The 15,175-nt window shown below is 41.5% G+C and overlaps 1 protein-coding gene across 4 annotated transcripts in view; it reads right to left on the bottom strand.

The window, feature by feature from the left end:
• The window catches only part of GULP1 (GULP, engulfment adaptor PTB domain containing 1), a 169,828-nt gene that overhangs the window by 46,561 nt on the left and 108,092 nt on the right, over positions 1-15,175 (bottom strand). For all 4 annotated transcript variants that reach the window (XR_002098643.1, XM_019523070.1, XM_019523072.1 and 1 more), the window contains 2 exons: positions 7,033-7,131; positions 3,163-3,300 (listed from right to left, as the gene is read on the bottom strand). Coding sequence is in view for 3 of the 4 variants with exons in the window: in XM_019523070.1 (XP_019378615.1) it covers positions 3,163-3,300; positions 7,033-7,131 (237 nt within the window). In the remaining variant the exon portion in view is untranslated. The remainder of the gene's footprint in view (positions 1-3,162; positions 3,301-7,032; positions 7,132-15,175) is intronic.

Here is a 15,175-nt window from a genome sequence, read left to right as displayed (position 1 = left end):
GTGTGGAGGGGCTCTGTCAGGAGGCCCCAGAGCCCCCACAGTACCTGAGGACTTGTGGCAGAGCCCCCCGTGCAGTGTGGGGCAGTAGGAGGCAGCAGGGATGACCCCCTGCTTGGCACCCATGTGGGAGCCCTCCAATGGCACGGTGCAGTGCGGCTTGGAAGGGTTCTGCGCACTGTCTGGGAGCTGGGCCCGCCGGGGCTGCATGCTGCTGGGCTCCAGCTGACACATGGAGCCTCCCCAGCTCCCAGACAGAGTGCAGCACCCTGCCAAACTGCACTGCACCCGCACCATGGGGCAGCTGCTGCATGAGTGGCAAGTGGGAAGGATGATTCCTACTGTTCCCCGCTGCGCGGAGGGGAGGGGGCTCTTCCATGAGTGCCTAGAGGCCCTGATCACTGCTGCCAGAGCCGGTGAGTGAGAGGCTTTTTTTTTTTTTAATAGCCAAGAGGCTGGGACCGGGCTGGGCAGCCATCAGGGTTCAGGCTGGGTGGGACTGCATGGGGGGGGCTCTGCCAGGAGACCCTAGAACCCCCTGCTGCAGCCAGTGAGTGCATGGCTTTTGCTTTTTCTTTGCTGGGATGCTGGGGTTGGGTGGGGGCTGGGGCTGGGCAGGGCAGCCACGGGGGCATCTCCTGCAGCTTCCCCCCCTGGGGAGAGGCAGACACAGCCAGAGGAGCCGCAGGAGAACCTGCGGCTGCCTGGCTGTGCCTGCCTCTTCCTGGCCCATCTAAATCTCTGAATCAGTGCTGAATCTCCAATTCAGATTCAGCCGAATTGAATGGAGACTGTGATTTGAATGAACAGATCAAATCACTGTCCTCCGAATCAGCTAAATCTGTATCCGAATTGAATACTTTCTTATTTGCACAGGCCTACTGGTCACTACTAAACAATCAGCATTTGCATATAAGTATTCCCCTTGTATTTGGTTTCTCAGCTCAGCAGCTGTACTACAAAAATGGTATAAAAATTAGTTAAGTTTGGTTCAAGCCAATCTGATCTTTTATTTTTCTTGATGACATAAAAAACTGAATAATTTCACTTCATGATAAACAAAACACACTCAATTAAATCCCCCAAGGGTTTTGTTTTGGTCACTTAGAAGTAGAGCAAAGGAAGTTATGGGCTAGATTCAGAGAACTGCTAGGGGAGGAACTGATGCAAAAGTCTAGTGGTTAGTGCATTTACACAGGTGTTGGAAACCCAAATTTAGTTTCTCCTTTGCCTGGGAAGACATGAAGACACACCTCCTACAACAGGTAGGTATGAGGCTGTGTCTGTTGCAAAATATTGACTTTTAAAATAAAAATACTGCAAGAGATTATATCAATTCAGTCAGACCATTGGTTTTATTTACCATTGGAAACCAAACTGAAGAAAATCATCTATGGACCAAAAGTCAAGGCGAGGCTGAGATTTTAATTTTCAAAGTTGGGAGATACTTACCCTTTGATAACTTTTAGTTAAACCTAATGGTTGATGTAGATTGTATTTGTTCATTGTATTTGTTGCATGCTAATATAGCTAACATATCATTATTAAACAGCTGCACTGGATTGTTTTAAATGATAAACTGTGATTAGAGACTACACAGTTTTGGGAATGGGCATAGTAGTCAGGAAGTGTGTTTGCAGATGAAGCAAAAGTGACAATTCTAGTGCGATTCTTCGGAAGCTGAAGGAACCAAGAGACTGGAAAGTGGAACTAAATATGCTACTGGATCACAGAAGCAGATAGAAGTGTAAGAGGGAGATCTCTATTGACTGGGATTGGAATGATACCAGCATTCAGAGAGTCTGGTGGAGAGGAAACGCACCTGAGATCAGGAGGGGTTCTGTGCTTATTGCTGCCTAAAAAAAAAAAAGGAAGACAGAAAGAGAAAAAAGAGACAGACAAGATAGAAACAAGAAGAAGAGGAAAGTGAACAGACATGTACATAGTGAATATACACAAAGTTACTGGTATTGGCACTGTAGCATCACAGTGGCATGACAAGATCCCAAATTTGCTAAATATGCAGTAAAACAAATGCTACATAAGTGCTATACAAAAATGCAATTCTTGTTTATAAAGTTTAGGAGTAATTTTACAGAGTCATCCCAAGTAAAACATATTTGTTCTATAGTTAAATTATTCACTAAAGGATAAAATAGGTTCTGGACTCGGGAATACCAGCTGTCCCTTTTTACTTCACAAGACTAGTTGCATTAGCTCCAATGCCCTGGTTAAATTCCTTTAGGTAATTATTTTCTGCCTATGTAATCTCCTCATTTTTCAACTGGATATGTTATTCTTCATTTCCTGTCCTAAACTATTGTTTAGTGTAGCTGTACAGCTTTGAACAGCTGACATGTTCTACTCAGAAGTGGCAATGTTTCAGTGGCAGGTGAAGCGATTCCTCTGGTGGTGTGTCAGGGCACTGGTGAGCCAGGAGTAGGGCCAGGGTCAGGATCCCTGGTACAAAGATCCTACAAGGAACAGTCTATAAGGTTACTTCAGGGCATGGACAAATGTAGACTTAGTTTAAAAAAAGGGAAGAGGAGCTGTTACTCCTAACCCTACAGCAGCTAATATACTGTAACAGTTATGTGTGCAGCAGCTTTTATGGCTATGAATATTGCAGAGGCACTCCAACTTTAACCCTGCTTTCTTGAGGGTTAAAGCTGGGGCAATTTAGGTGTCACTATAGGATGATGTGAAGTTTAAAGTGTAACAGTTGTTGTGTGTTCCTGAGCTTCAGATGCTGCTTCCCATTTGAAATCACTCTAAGTAAATGTTTGTACATGCCCTCCTCAGTAACTGCTCTTTAGTAGCAGCTCTAGAAACATTTCACAGTCACAGATGGATTTTGTCTCCACCTTTCCAGTGTATCATCCTGGTACTTGGCCCAGCTAGTCAGACTGGTTACTGGGGAGAAGATTTGCTACCAAGAAAAAAAATAGCTTTTAGTTTAAAAATAAAATATCCAACAAACATATATCTGGTAACCACTAGTACAATGTTAAAGACCACATACAGACATGCAAAATTATATCAAACTGACCCCAGTCAAGGAACCTTCCATTTGACCGATTTCTCTTTTTCCTAGTCCTGATTTCGAAACAGTGCAATCTCCTATGTACGATACCAAAATCCCCCTAAAATGTCTGGCATACTTACACACTTTTCACTGTCAAATACATAACACAAGTGCTTATTTGACTCAGAATCTTTGCATATGAAAGTAAATATCCTTTTGTCAGTTTTATCATCAGCACAAAATGATATCCGGTGGAGCTGGCAGTTGTGCTGGACTTCCTGCAAATAGAAACAGAAGGATCATTTCTATAAGCTACTATGTAAACTTGGAATCAATTTGCAAATGGATGCAAGATGCACATTTTCTTACATATAAAAGGGCAGAAGGATTGCAGTGTCAGGGTTAAATCTGGTTCTTACGGCAGGGATTATCTCACTATGTGGAGGCATGCATCTATCCCAACTGGACTCCAAAAATTCAGTTAAATTCTTTACGTAGTAAAGAACCTTACAAAGTTTTTCCATTTAACAAATGATCCCAATTTTATTTAGTTTAAACAAGTCATTTAAAATAAGTGCTTTTTTTCTCCAGCCATTCTGGTGTTCTAATCTTGGTTCTGCTGTTGGCGCGAGCTTCTGAGCAAGCCATACCCTGGTGTGACTCTGTGAGATGCTCAGCATCGCCTTCCAAGCTGCTTAGGATTTCCAACTTGCATTGACCTTAATAAGAATTAAAGCATCTTTATTGAACATGCCTCAACCTCTCCTGGTTTCCCTATTTCTGAAGTGGAAATACTAATACTTAACAACCATGCAGTCCAATCACATTGCAGGTAGGAGGGAAGTAGTTTAGATAATCACAAAAGTCATACATTCCATTTAAATAATGCAATACAATGCTGATTTAGGAATGTTCAGTGCCCTTATTTGAACCAAAGACATAATGAAATTGTTCTTCTATTAAAGAACAAAAAAGATACTATCACTCCTCAAAGTGGCAAGGATAATATTTTTAAGGGGCCTGGAAAAATTACAGAAATAAAGAAAATATTTGCAATTTTAGTATTTTTTTTTTCCTTGGCAAGTCTCATATTGTATTTTATTTGGCTGGTTACATGGGAAAGCTGTACTCAACAAGGACAAGTGCAAAGACCTGCACTTAGGAAGGAACAATCTCGTGTACCAGTACAGGTTGGGGACTGACTGGCTGGGCAGCAGCTCTGCAGAAAAGGACCAGGGGGTTACAGTGCACAGTAAGCTAAATATGAGCCGGCAGTGTGCCCTTGTTGCCGAGAAGGGTAATGGCATCCTGGACTGCATTGGTAGGTGTGTTGCCAGTACGTCAAAGGAAGTAACTATTCCCCTCTATTCAGCACTGGTGAGGCCACACCTGGAGTACTGTGTTTAGTTTTGGGTCCCCCAGTACAGAACGGATGTGGACAAATTGGAGAAAGTCCAGTGGAGGGGAACAAAAATGGTGATGGGTCTGGGGAACATGACTAATGAGGAAAGACTTGGGGAATGAGGCTCATTTAGTCTAGTGAAGAGAAGACTGAGAGGGGATTTAATAGCAGCTTCAGCTATCTGAAGCGGGGTTTGAAAGAGGAAGGAACTAGACAGTTCTCAGTGATGGCAGATGACCAGGGATCCTGGTTTTATCCGATTTAAAAAAATCCCCAATTTTCGGTTAAAAACAAGTAACCCCAAATCTACATTTTTCCATGATTAAAATGAAACATCATGCGATCTATCTATCTATCTATCTATCTATCTATCTATCTATTAATAAGAACAACATATTGCACGGTAAGAAAACACATTCTTCAATATTTGGTCAGAAAAAAACCAGAGGGAGCAGCACCAGGAAAAGGAAATTTTGAGGGGACAAGGCAGGATTTTCTATGTTCTACAAATGGTTCTTTCTCAGACTGCCCTGAGAAAGTTATTCTATGCTTAATGAGGGACTAGGCACCAGTAACTTCAGTATTATAATATTGGTTTGTTGTTGTTGTTGGGTGTGTCTGATCAAATTATTTTCAGATCAGTTCTGTACGATAGTCAATGTCTCCCTGAAGCTATGGAGGCTTTTTGTGGGAGTTAAAGTATTTGAATGAATTGGATCCTATCTGCTTCCAGTCTCTCTATTTTTAAAGTGAAGATAATGATCCTGTCATCGTATAACTCAACAGGGTCATTGTAAGGATTAGATTCTTGAGATTTTTAAAGCACTAAATTAGCTGTTCTATGATTTGGGTAGGCACCCCATTTCTATGTCTGTGCAAAGTTTAGCACAGTAGAGACCTGACCCATTACTAGGTCTCTTACATTCTACCACAATCAATAAGAACACCAATAATATGCAAACCTATTCAGGTAAAATATCTATTCCTTCAGATATCATTCTCACTTCATTCAGTAACAAAATTAAAATGAATTGTTCCCAACAGTGAAAATACTTCTGTTCAACAGAAATAAGAGAAGAAAATAATAGAAGAAAATAGTTATAACATCAGAAAACAATATGGAATTCAAGTAATTTCCTAAAGCAGATGGATACCTTATTTGCTTTGGATTAAGCTGCCTATTTACAGAAACCCTAAGAGGAAATGAGTTCCTCAGTGTTATAATATTGCAACATTTAAAAAACTCTGCTTTGCTGACTTGTAAAGGAGTTCCCAAGTGAAGTTACATTTTGTTAAGTAGCTTTAAGAAAAAAAAGGAGAAAAGATATTACTCTCAGTTGATTTCTATTAAAGCTTGTTGTACAACATTTCCAAGAGTTGAATATGTTTCTATTCACCAAGGAACTTCTGCCCTACAGTTTTCTGTTAATTTCTTGCAGGAAGAGCTACAAAGGTATTAACATTTTTGGCATTTAAAACTGTTGTTTTTAAATTATTCGCATCAGGGGAAGGCTTTTGTACCCCCATGAAGCTACAATAGAGACAATGTAGTGCTTGCTCTTTGCTAATGGACTATGAAACCACTGCCTGAAATGGATTTAAAACAAAAAAGTTTGCAAGTAGAAACGTCTTTGTAAAATGACATGAATTGTAATAGTTAATTTAGAGTTAAAAGAGCAGCATTGGTTAGTGTTGATTAATATCAACAACTTAATGATGATCTAAATGATGTAATGTGTAATGGTAAACCATTGTTGAATTAATCACTCTACATTACTTTTAGGTTCAGTGGATAGACATTTATTTCGCTACTTGAAGAAAGGTGCTCTGCTTTGGTTTGTATTTGTATGTCAAAATACACTAGAAACCAGGATAGGACACAATGTACAAGACTGAATGAATAGAAGAAAACAGGACTGCTCAGCTAAATTGCTACAATAGATAGATACCAAAGCCTATAGTATAGCTAGGATGTCCAACAGAAAGTTAGGAACAGGAACTAAGGGGTTGAGAACACTCTGGCCATTCAATATCACTGTCAGGAAAGTCAATCAAAGGGTAATCTTACATTTGATAATCTATTTTATATTCTGTATAAAAAAAATACATGGCAGTGATTCTCAACTGTAGTGCCATGGCATCTTGGGATGCCATGAGATGCTTTGAAGGATTACCACAATTCTTAAGTGAGCAAAACACATGATTATGCCACCTATACCCAGAGATTTTAAATAGAAATCCATGATACAAAAGCAAGCTGATTTGGTGTGGTGTTTCTGAGCTCTTTGCAATAGCCGATTTACTCTGTTTCTATAGTCAAAAACAAGTTAAAGCCTTGATTATAAAGAGGCATTCCTTGAGCCTAAAAGGGTTGAGAACCACTGTTTTATGGTATCTTGTGTGCCTCAGAGGCACATATCTTATGAAAATATTAGTAGAAGATGACTTTTTGATAGTAAGTAGCAAAGGCACTTCTGAAATAGTCTCATCAATAAGGGAGTCTTTCAAGGAAGTATCAGAAGAAAGGCTTATAAAATGGAATAACAAGAACAATTTTGAATTAACTACTGATATAGTAAATAGTTCCAACCCTCCCCCACTTTCTTACCTTTGTTTTTGGATCTAGAATTTTTACACCATAAATTGAGATTTGTAACTCAACTTTTGGGGTTTTCTGGCCTTCAGATTTCTTGATATGTCTTGCAAACTATAAAAAGGAGAGCAGAGAAGCAACTGCATTATTTTACAATTCTCTAGTTTAAAAGAGCACTGCTAATTACATATTGGTAGTTTTCTTTCTCTCCATTATTCCCCGTTTCCTTTTAAATGCTCAGTTTAGATTTGTTGCCTCTCCTCTCCAAAATGTACCCTTTCAGTAACAATACCAAAAGCTCAGGAATGTGTTGGATATAAATACTACAAAAGTTCTTGTAGCAACCTTCGTTTAAAATATATTTAAAAATACACTTCTTTATGTTCTCTTTAAAACGTGGAGCTCCACACTGTCCAGAATACTCTATATAAGGCCTTCCCCCTGACCAATCCGAATCTCTGACTCACTGCTGAATCAGTGCCAAATCTCTGATTCAGTTTGGCCGAATCAAATGGGAACAGCAATTCGAATCACTGAATCGAATCACTATCCTCCAAATTGGCCGAATCCGAATTGATTTCTTCCCTATTCACACAGGCCTACTAAGCAAGTTTTAAACCTAGACAGATTACCTGTTTTGTGTGTTTTCTATCTTTTTATGTTCTCTACAATATCTGCTACATCTGTCCTGCCTTTTTATAACTCCAGTTCACAGCATGACAGATGAGTAGAGTTTTATGATTTGTTACTGTAGATTGCATATTGGCTATGAGATGATTTTTAATTTTGAATGGGGAAAGGGGTAGGACAGGGAGAATTAGTTAAAAGAAGTATAAAGAATTACTCCTCATTTACTTCTTTTAACTAATTCTCCCTGTCCTACCCCTTTTCCCATTCAAAATTAAAAAGAAGTATAAAGAATTGCTCCTCATTTTGGTATCAGCACTTTTCCTGATCAAATATATAAAAGCCTTCAGTGACATCTTTACAGATACATGCAGCACACAGATGAACTCTCTGTGAAAGTCAATGGGAGTTAGGCTCTGAACTGCCATTTGTACTTTCGAAAAGTTCATCCCTAAACATGCTGCCATTGAAATACAATTAAATTCAATGACTATAGGACTAGAGGGAATCCAACAAACCATTAGATTGTCACTATGTCACAATTTTAACCACTTTTCATTTTATGTCCTCACCTTTATTCCCCCCAATAAAGGTCATCCCTGTTTATGACCAATAGGATGAGCTTTGTGAAAAGTCAGTGCCAGATGCCTTGAGAGAAGAAAACATACTTCTAGCCTCAGAAGAAGTTGAAATAAAATAAGGAACCTCTTAGTCATTCAGTCAAGGAACAAAGAAGTAAATTACCTTCCAGAAGTTTTGCAAGAAAGCTGGCTATAGGCATCCTGGCAGCAGTGAGCTGAAAGACCACAGGGTATATGCTGTGCTTACAAAGATCTATTTAGATAGAATTCTTTTTAAAGTGGTATTTTGCTTCACGTGACTTTTGAAGTTTATGGGATTTTTTTCTATTCAGCCATCAACACCTTGAGATATGTTATCATGTATTTAGCAATTTTTCATGAAATGACTGTACAAACTCATTTTGTTTTCTTTCCCATCTCTCATAGCCATTCCAGTTCATAGTGATTGTTTCAAAAGTCCTCCCATAGAATAATTTATTTTCCTTCTAACCTGTTTCTTTCCAACCTCTCTCTCTACTTTGGCAACACACTCATTTAAAGGTTGAGCATGTTCTAGTTCTTTTTTCCTTCTTTTGGCACTGACACTCATATAAGGTGAGCTTAGAATGAAGTTGCTTTAATTTGGCATTTTCCATTTAATTTGCATTAGAACAAATGACTACATAAGGAAAAAAAGCAGTAGAAAACTAGGCTATGAAATTTCCTATTAATTCACAGTCTAGAAGAAACAGGTTAATTTGACAGTTTTTTTTAAAAGTTATTTTAGACAGGGAGTCATCTTCATGTAGATTTTTTTCCTAAATGAGTCCAGCAGGGATTGGTTCTTGGCCCTATTTAACATTTTAACAGTGACCTGGGCAGAAAACTCTTAGAAATTTGCAGGTGAAACAGACAGAATGAATGGCAAATAATGAAGGGGTCAGGTCAGTGAGACAGTACATTATGGATTGCTTGGTTTGCTGAATGCAAGGAAACAATCTGCATGCTAATATGGCTAAATGTAAAGGCTAAAGAACAAAAATGCAGCCGATACTTATGGAAAGAGAGACTTTGTGCTAGGAAGCAGGGATAAGGAAAAGGGCTTGGGGATCATGATCTCCCATGGTCATGGCCAAATGGGTAAACAGAAGCTTAGAATCATAGAATTATAGGGCTGGAAGGCACCCCAAAGGATCATCGGGTCCAACCCTCTGCATGAGCAGGAAAGACATCTAGGGTCAGATAACCCCAGCCAGGTGACCGTCCAGTCTTCTCTTGAAGACCTCTAGGGTAGATAATTGCACCACCTCTGGGGGTAACTTGTTCCATAGTCTGAACACCCTAGTTGTAAAGAAGTTTTTCCTAATGTTCAGCCTGAAACTATCTTCCAGGAGTTTGTGGCCATTGTTTCTAGTTTTTCCCCAGAGCGCCCTGGTGAACAGTTGATCATCAAGCTCCTGATGTATGCCTCTGATATAGCGGTAAGCTGCAATCAGGTCCCCTCTCAGCCTTCTTTTCTTTCAGCTGAAGAGTCCGAGATCCCTCAGCCTCTCCTCGTATAGTTTGCCATGCAGGTCCCTGATCATACGGGTAGCTCTTCTCTGGACCCTCTTGAGTTTTAGCATGTCCTTGTTGAAGTGCACCCAGAACAGGATGCAATATTCCAGCTGTCACTGCACCAGTGTTGAGTAAAGTGGGAGAATCACTTTGGATTTACTGGAGATGCATTGATTGATGCATGCCAGAGTTTTATTGGCCCTAGCGGCTAATTGCCAGCTCATATTAATGCTGGGGTCTATTGTTACTCCCAGATCCCTTTCATTTGTAGTGCTGGTCAAGTTAGTGATGCCCAGCCTGTAAGTGTGCTGGGGGTTCTTTCTTCCCAGGTGCAGCACTCTGCATTTCTCTTTGAACCTCATCTGGTTCTGTTCTGCCCAACATGCCAGCCTGTCTAGGTCTGCGTGTATTTGCAGCCTATCTGCAGGTGTGGGGTCAGCGCCCAACTCCATATCTTGGTGTCGTCTGCAAACTTGGCTAATGGGGTTTTCACCCCCTCATCCATGTCATTGATGAAGATATTGAACAGCACTGGGCCAAGTACTGATCTCTGGGGTATGCCACTGCCCACATCTTGCCAGGATGACACTGATCCATTCATTTGGACACTCTGTATCCTAACCTGCAACCAGTTTTGCACCCATGTGATGGTCCTGCAGTTGAGCCCAATATCTTCCAGTTTTCTGATTAGTACCTTGTGGGATACCAGGTCAAAGACTTTCTGGAAGATGAAGTATATGATGTCAACTGCTTTTCTCTCATCCAGGTGATGAGTCACCTGATCATAGAAAGAAATGAGGCTGCCCAGACAAGACCTGCCTGCGACAAAGCCACGCTGGCTGTCATTCAGTATCATGCTTTCTGCAAGTTTGTCACATACAGCCTCTTTGATGAATGTTTCTAGGATTTTCCCTGGAATAGAAGTTAAGATAATTGGCCTGTAGTTTCCCAGGTCTTCACACTCCTCTTCTTGAAGATGCACAGAACATTGGCCCTCTTTCAGTTCCCTGGGATTTCTCCAGAGGCCCATGATTTTTGAAAGACTTTTGCCAGGGGCTCTGCGATTACTTTGGCCACTTCTTGCAGCACTCTTGGGTGGAGTTCATCTGGTCCTGCTGATTTATATATGTCTAATTTCTTTAATTGATCATACACCAGTACTACGGCAATGCTGGGAATGGTGTCAATCCCACCCTGTTCGTTCTGTGCCCTACCTGGCATGTTGTTTCCCTTAGTCTTGTGAAAGACCGAGGCAATGTAGTCATTTAGGAGTTCCATTTTTTCCTGAGTGGTAGTGACCAGGTATCCTGAGGCATTGAGCAGTGGCCCCACACTCCCATGAGTTTTCCTTTTACTCCCTATGTAGCTAAAGAAGGACTTCTTGTTGTCCTTGATTCTTGTAGCTAGTTTTAGTTCAGTTTCTGCCTTAGCTTGCCTAATCTGTTTCCTACAAATGCAGGCCATTGTCAAATAGTCTTCCTTAGAGACCGTCCCAAGCTTCCGTTGTTTGTACACCTCTTTCTTTTTCTGTAGGAGGGCTGCAACTTCCCTGCTTAGCCAAGAGGGTTTTTTGACCCTTCTTCTACTTTTTATCCAGAAGGAAATGGATTTTCTGAGCCGTAAGGGTTGTATCCTTAAGGAATGAACATTCTTCTCATGCGCCCTTTACCTGTGGTCCTGGGTCTCTCAGGGCATTCTTTAATAGTGACCTGAGCTTATTAAAATTTGCATTTTTGAAGTCTAAGTCTTTGAGCTTTGTATCTGTTTCATCAGTCTTGCGACAGACCGTGAACACAATGATTTCATGGTCACTATCGCCTAGGCTGCCCTCTATGCTTAAGTTGGTCACCAGGTCATCCCCTTTGGCCAGGATCAGGTCAAGAACTGCATTGCCTCTAGTTGGCCTGTGCACCTCCTGAGTCCAAAAAAGCTCTTCAGTGCTGGTCAGGAAGAATCGTGATCGATCGGAGTTGGTCGAGCACTCCTCCCAGGAGATGTCTGGGTAGTTGAAGTCACCCATGAAAACCATATCCTGTACACGCACAGCCTCTGTTAGTTCACAGGTGAACACTAGATCAAGTTCCTCCCCTTGGTTAGGCGGCCTGTAGTATACACCTACAGTCAGGTCTGTCTCACCACACTTACCCTGGAGCTTGACCCAGAGGGTTTCAAGTGGTTCTTTTTTGGGGCGAACATTGACCTGTAGGGAGATGTACTGTTCCTTCACATAGAGGGCAACACTCCCATCTCTCTTGCCTACCTGATCCCTTCTGTGAAGGACATAGCCCTTTATGGCTATGCTCAACTCATGAGAGGAGTTCCACCAGGTCTCTGTGATCCCTACTAGATCACAGTGCCCAGTGGAAAGCAGGAGGCCTAGTTCCTCCTGGTTGTTCCCCATGCTTCTGGCATTGTATACAGGCACCTAAGTCCTTCTACTGAGGTCACTGGCCACCTGTTGCATTGAAGGGGAGCTGTTTTCTCAGCTCCTGTAGGAGTGTCTCGGTTTCATTGTTGATGGAGCTTTCATGTATATTGGTTCCCAGGTAGGCTCCAGTTAGCGTTTCTCCATCCCCCTGCAATCTTAATTTAAAGCCCTATCTAAGAGATCAGTCATCTTGGCTGAGAAAAGGGACTTACTTTTCCATGTGGGGTGAATGCCATCTCTCCCCAGGAGTAGGGAGATATATCATTGAAAATCTTGAGTTGGAAGGTAATATTACTATCGGTGCAACTAATAGTAGATTACTGTGTCCAACTGTGGTGTTCCCAGTTCAAGAAGAATATTATTGGACAGGATTCGGAGAAAAGCCATGAGAGTCATTAAGGGACTGCAGAACATGCCCTATAGTGACAGACTCCAGGATCTCAAATCTGTTTAGGTTATCAGTGTTTCCCATATACATCACAGTTTATATGGGGAACACTGGGGAGAAACCCTCCCCCCCACCCAAACTTGGGCTCTTGCATACAGCAGACAAAAATATATATCAAAATTGCACACTAGAATGCAGGTAATCTACTGTTGGAATAACTTTCCAAGGGTGATAGAGCACTAGTTGGTAACAAGCAGCCCAGGGAGCCACTGGATCTGGCCCACAGAGCTAGATGACTTGGCATATGTAGTAGGGCCTACTGGAGCTGGGCAGTGAGGTTGCTAGGGATGAGCAGCTGGAAGCTGCACTCACATGGCCACTGCTTTTTCCTGCTCTCATACCTCCTTACTGCAGTATGTGAGCAGCTTCCATGTGGTAGGAAACTGAGCCAGGGCTTGGAAGTTTCCAGCTGCATCTACGCTGCAGTTGGGGTGTGGGAGGCTGGAAGAAGCAGTGGCAGTGCCAATGCAGTTTCCGATCTCCTGGCCTGGATCTGTTCTCCACTGCACCCATATTGTATCCAAGGAGGGGGAGAAGAGGTGGTACAGGTACAGGTCTTGGCTGCCTGACTATGGCTCAGTTCTCCACTAGCTAGAAGCTATTTTTGCATCCCAGCTGGAGACCTGGGCAGGGGGAGGGCTGGAAAAAGCAGAGTTGCCTAGCCCCAGTGCAGGTACAGGCAAATCCCAATGCCAATGAAACCACTGAATCCACACTGGAGTGGGGCCTGGGTGTTCTGGCCTGCGGCTTATAAAGGTTGCTCCAGTTGTACAGGATTCATCAGCATGGGATTTTTTTCTAATTTATTTTTTCATTAAAACATACATTCTAAAATGAAGTCAGGCAACATGGTCTGTGCTACACAAGTCAGACCAGGTGATCACAAATGATCCTTCTGGTTTTATACTCTGTAATTCCCCCAGTCCTACCTACCACCAAAGTGTACAAACCACCAAACAGTAATCTTGAGCATCAGGTCCCCAGATTCTTATCTGGATACCTATCCCTTTATTTTTCTGACCTTTATATATGGAGATCTTTTTACAGGTGACCCTCACCATTCATGGGGTATATGTTCTCATATCCCCCGTGAATGGTGAAATCTGCAAATAAGGCACTGCGTTCACGAATGCAGTCTGCATTTATGAACGCAGTGCCCCGGCTGCTCTGGCAACTGCAGGAGCTCGGTGGTGGGTGCCCAGTGGCAGTAGCAGGACCCTGGTGGTGGAAGCCCAGTGCTGGCAAGCGCGGAGCTCCCAAGGAGCTCCTTTAAGTGTATCTTAAGAAGTGGGTTTGGCATTCATGAATATTTGAAACCGTGACTCCTGAACCCGCTAATAGTAAGGGTTTCCTGTACTTCCTTTTATACAATGAACTTGGAAAAGGCCTTGTGGCTGAAAGATGCTTATAGATTTTCTTTTCTACCTTCAGCAAGTACTTTCAAGGTTATTTTCCACTTTTGTAGTCCTTTAATTCAAATAGTATTTAAGAGGGTAAATATTTGTAGCTTCAAATGGCATCAGAATAGAAAGTGGAAAGAAACAACTGGGGACTTTATCTTTGAATCTGAGATTGGCAAGGTTAGAACATAAACTTATACTGAATCACAGCATGGCTTGGGAATGGAGATGATAGCCAAATTCTCAGGCTCCTATTTAGTTTTTGTGTAGGCTTTTACTTAGGCAAAACATAAGAATTTGGCCCAATATCATGGACAGAACCCAGTGTGAAGAGTCAGATCTTATTTAACTGTTTATTTGAAATGGCTGAGTAAAAATTAAGTTAAACACATAGATACTTGTAACTTTCCTTTTTTATTTTAAATTTACATTTAGCTTGTTCTTTATTATTTTTAAGCTTTTTAAGGGGGGAAAACTGAACATCTAATTAAACCAATTTTCTCTGTTTTTTTTTAAATTAAAGCCTATTGTATAAATACACATATTTCAGATTTAAGTATTTTGGAAGTTTTCATCCTTGTTTGGGATTATTAAAACTTGCTTATGAAGTGTTCCTGCATGAAATATTAACAAATTAGTTAATCAGTAAAAGGTGTACATGAGCACAAGACCAGATGTCTTAAAATCAGCTAAGAAATACCAGTGAGTATGAGAAATCAAATGCCGTACCAAAATTACAGAATTCAATAATCTCATATTTTAAAGGAAAAATGGTTCAGTAATTAAGGTAGTTGCCTCTGACCCAGAAAACCAAGGTTTCATTTCCTGCTATCATGCAGACTTCCTATGTGACCCCAAGTCATTTATAGCCCTCTAATTGTGCAGGTAAAGGCACAATGGGTGTCTCCTGCAGTCTCCACACAATGGCACCTCTTGCCACACCACACCACACCACACCACACCACACCACACCACACATGCAGCGCAGGAGACACGATTGAGGAATTGGGCATTAGATCTCATCATGCCTTATTGCTGGTCCAATCCTGGGCTCTCCCTGCATTGGCAGGAAGCAAGCTCCCATAGCTAGAAGCCCCCTCAATTGATGGGGCTCCCAGCTGTGGGGTTTCCCCATGTA

The sequence above is a fragment of the Gavialis gangeticus genome, unplaced genomic scaffold (assembly GCF_001723915.1).
Source record: "Gavialis gangeticus isolate Ggan-Ray unplaced genomic scaffold, GavGan_comp1, whole genome shotgun sequence".
In the NCBI taxonomy this organism is placed as follows: Eukaryota; Metazoa; Chordata; order Crocodylia; family Gavialidae; genus Gavialis; species Gavialis gangeticus.
The sequence above is the reverse complement of the archived record's forward strand: the minus strand, read 5'-3'. Positions and strand labels throughout refer to the sequence as shown.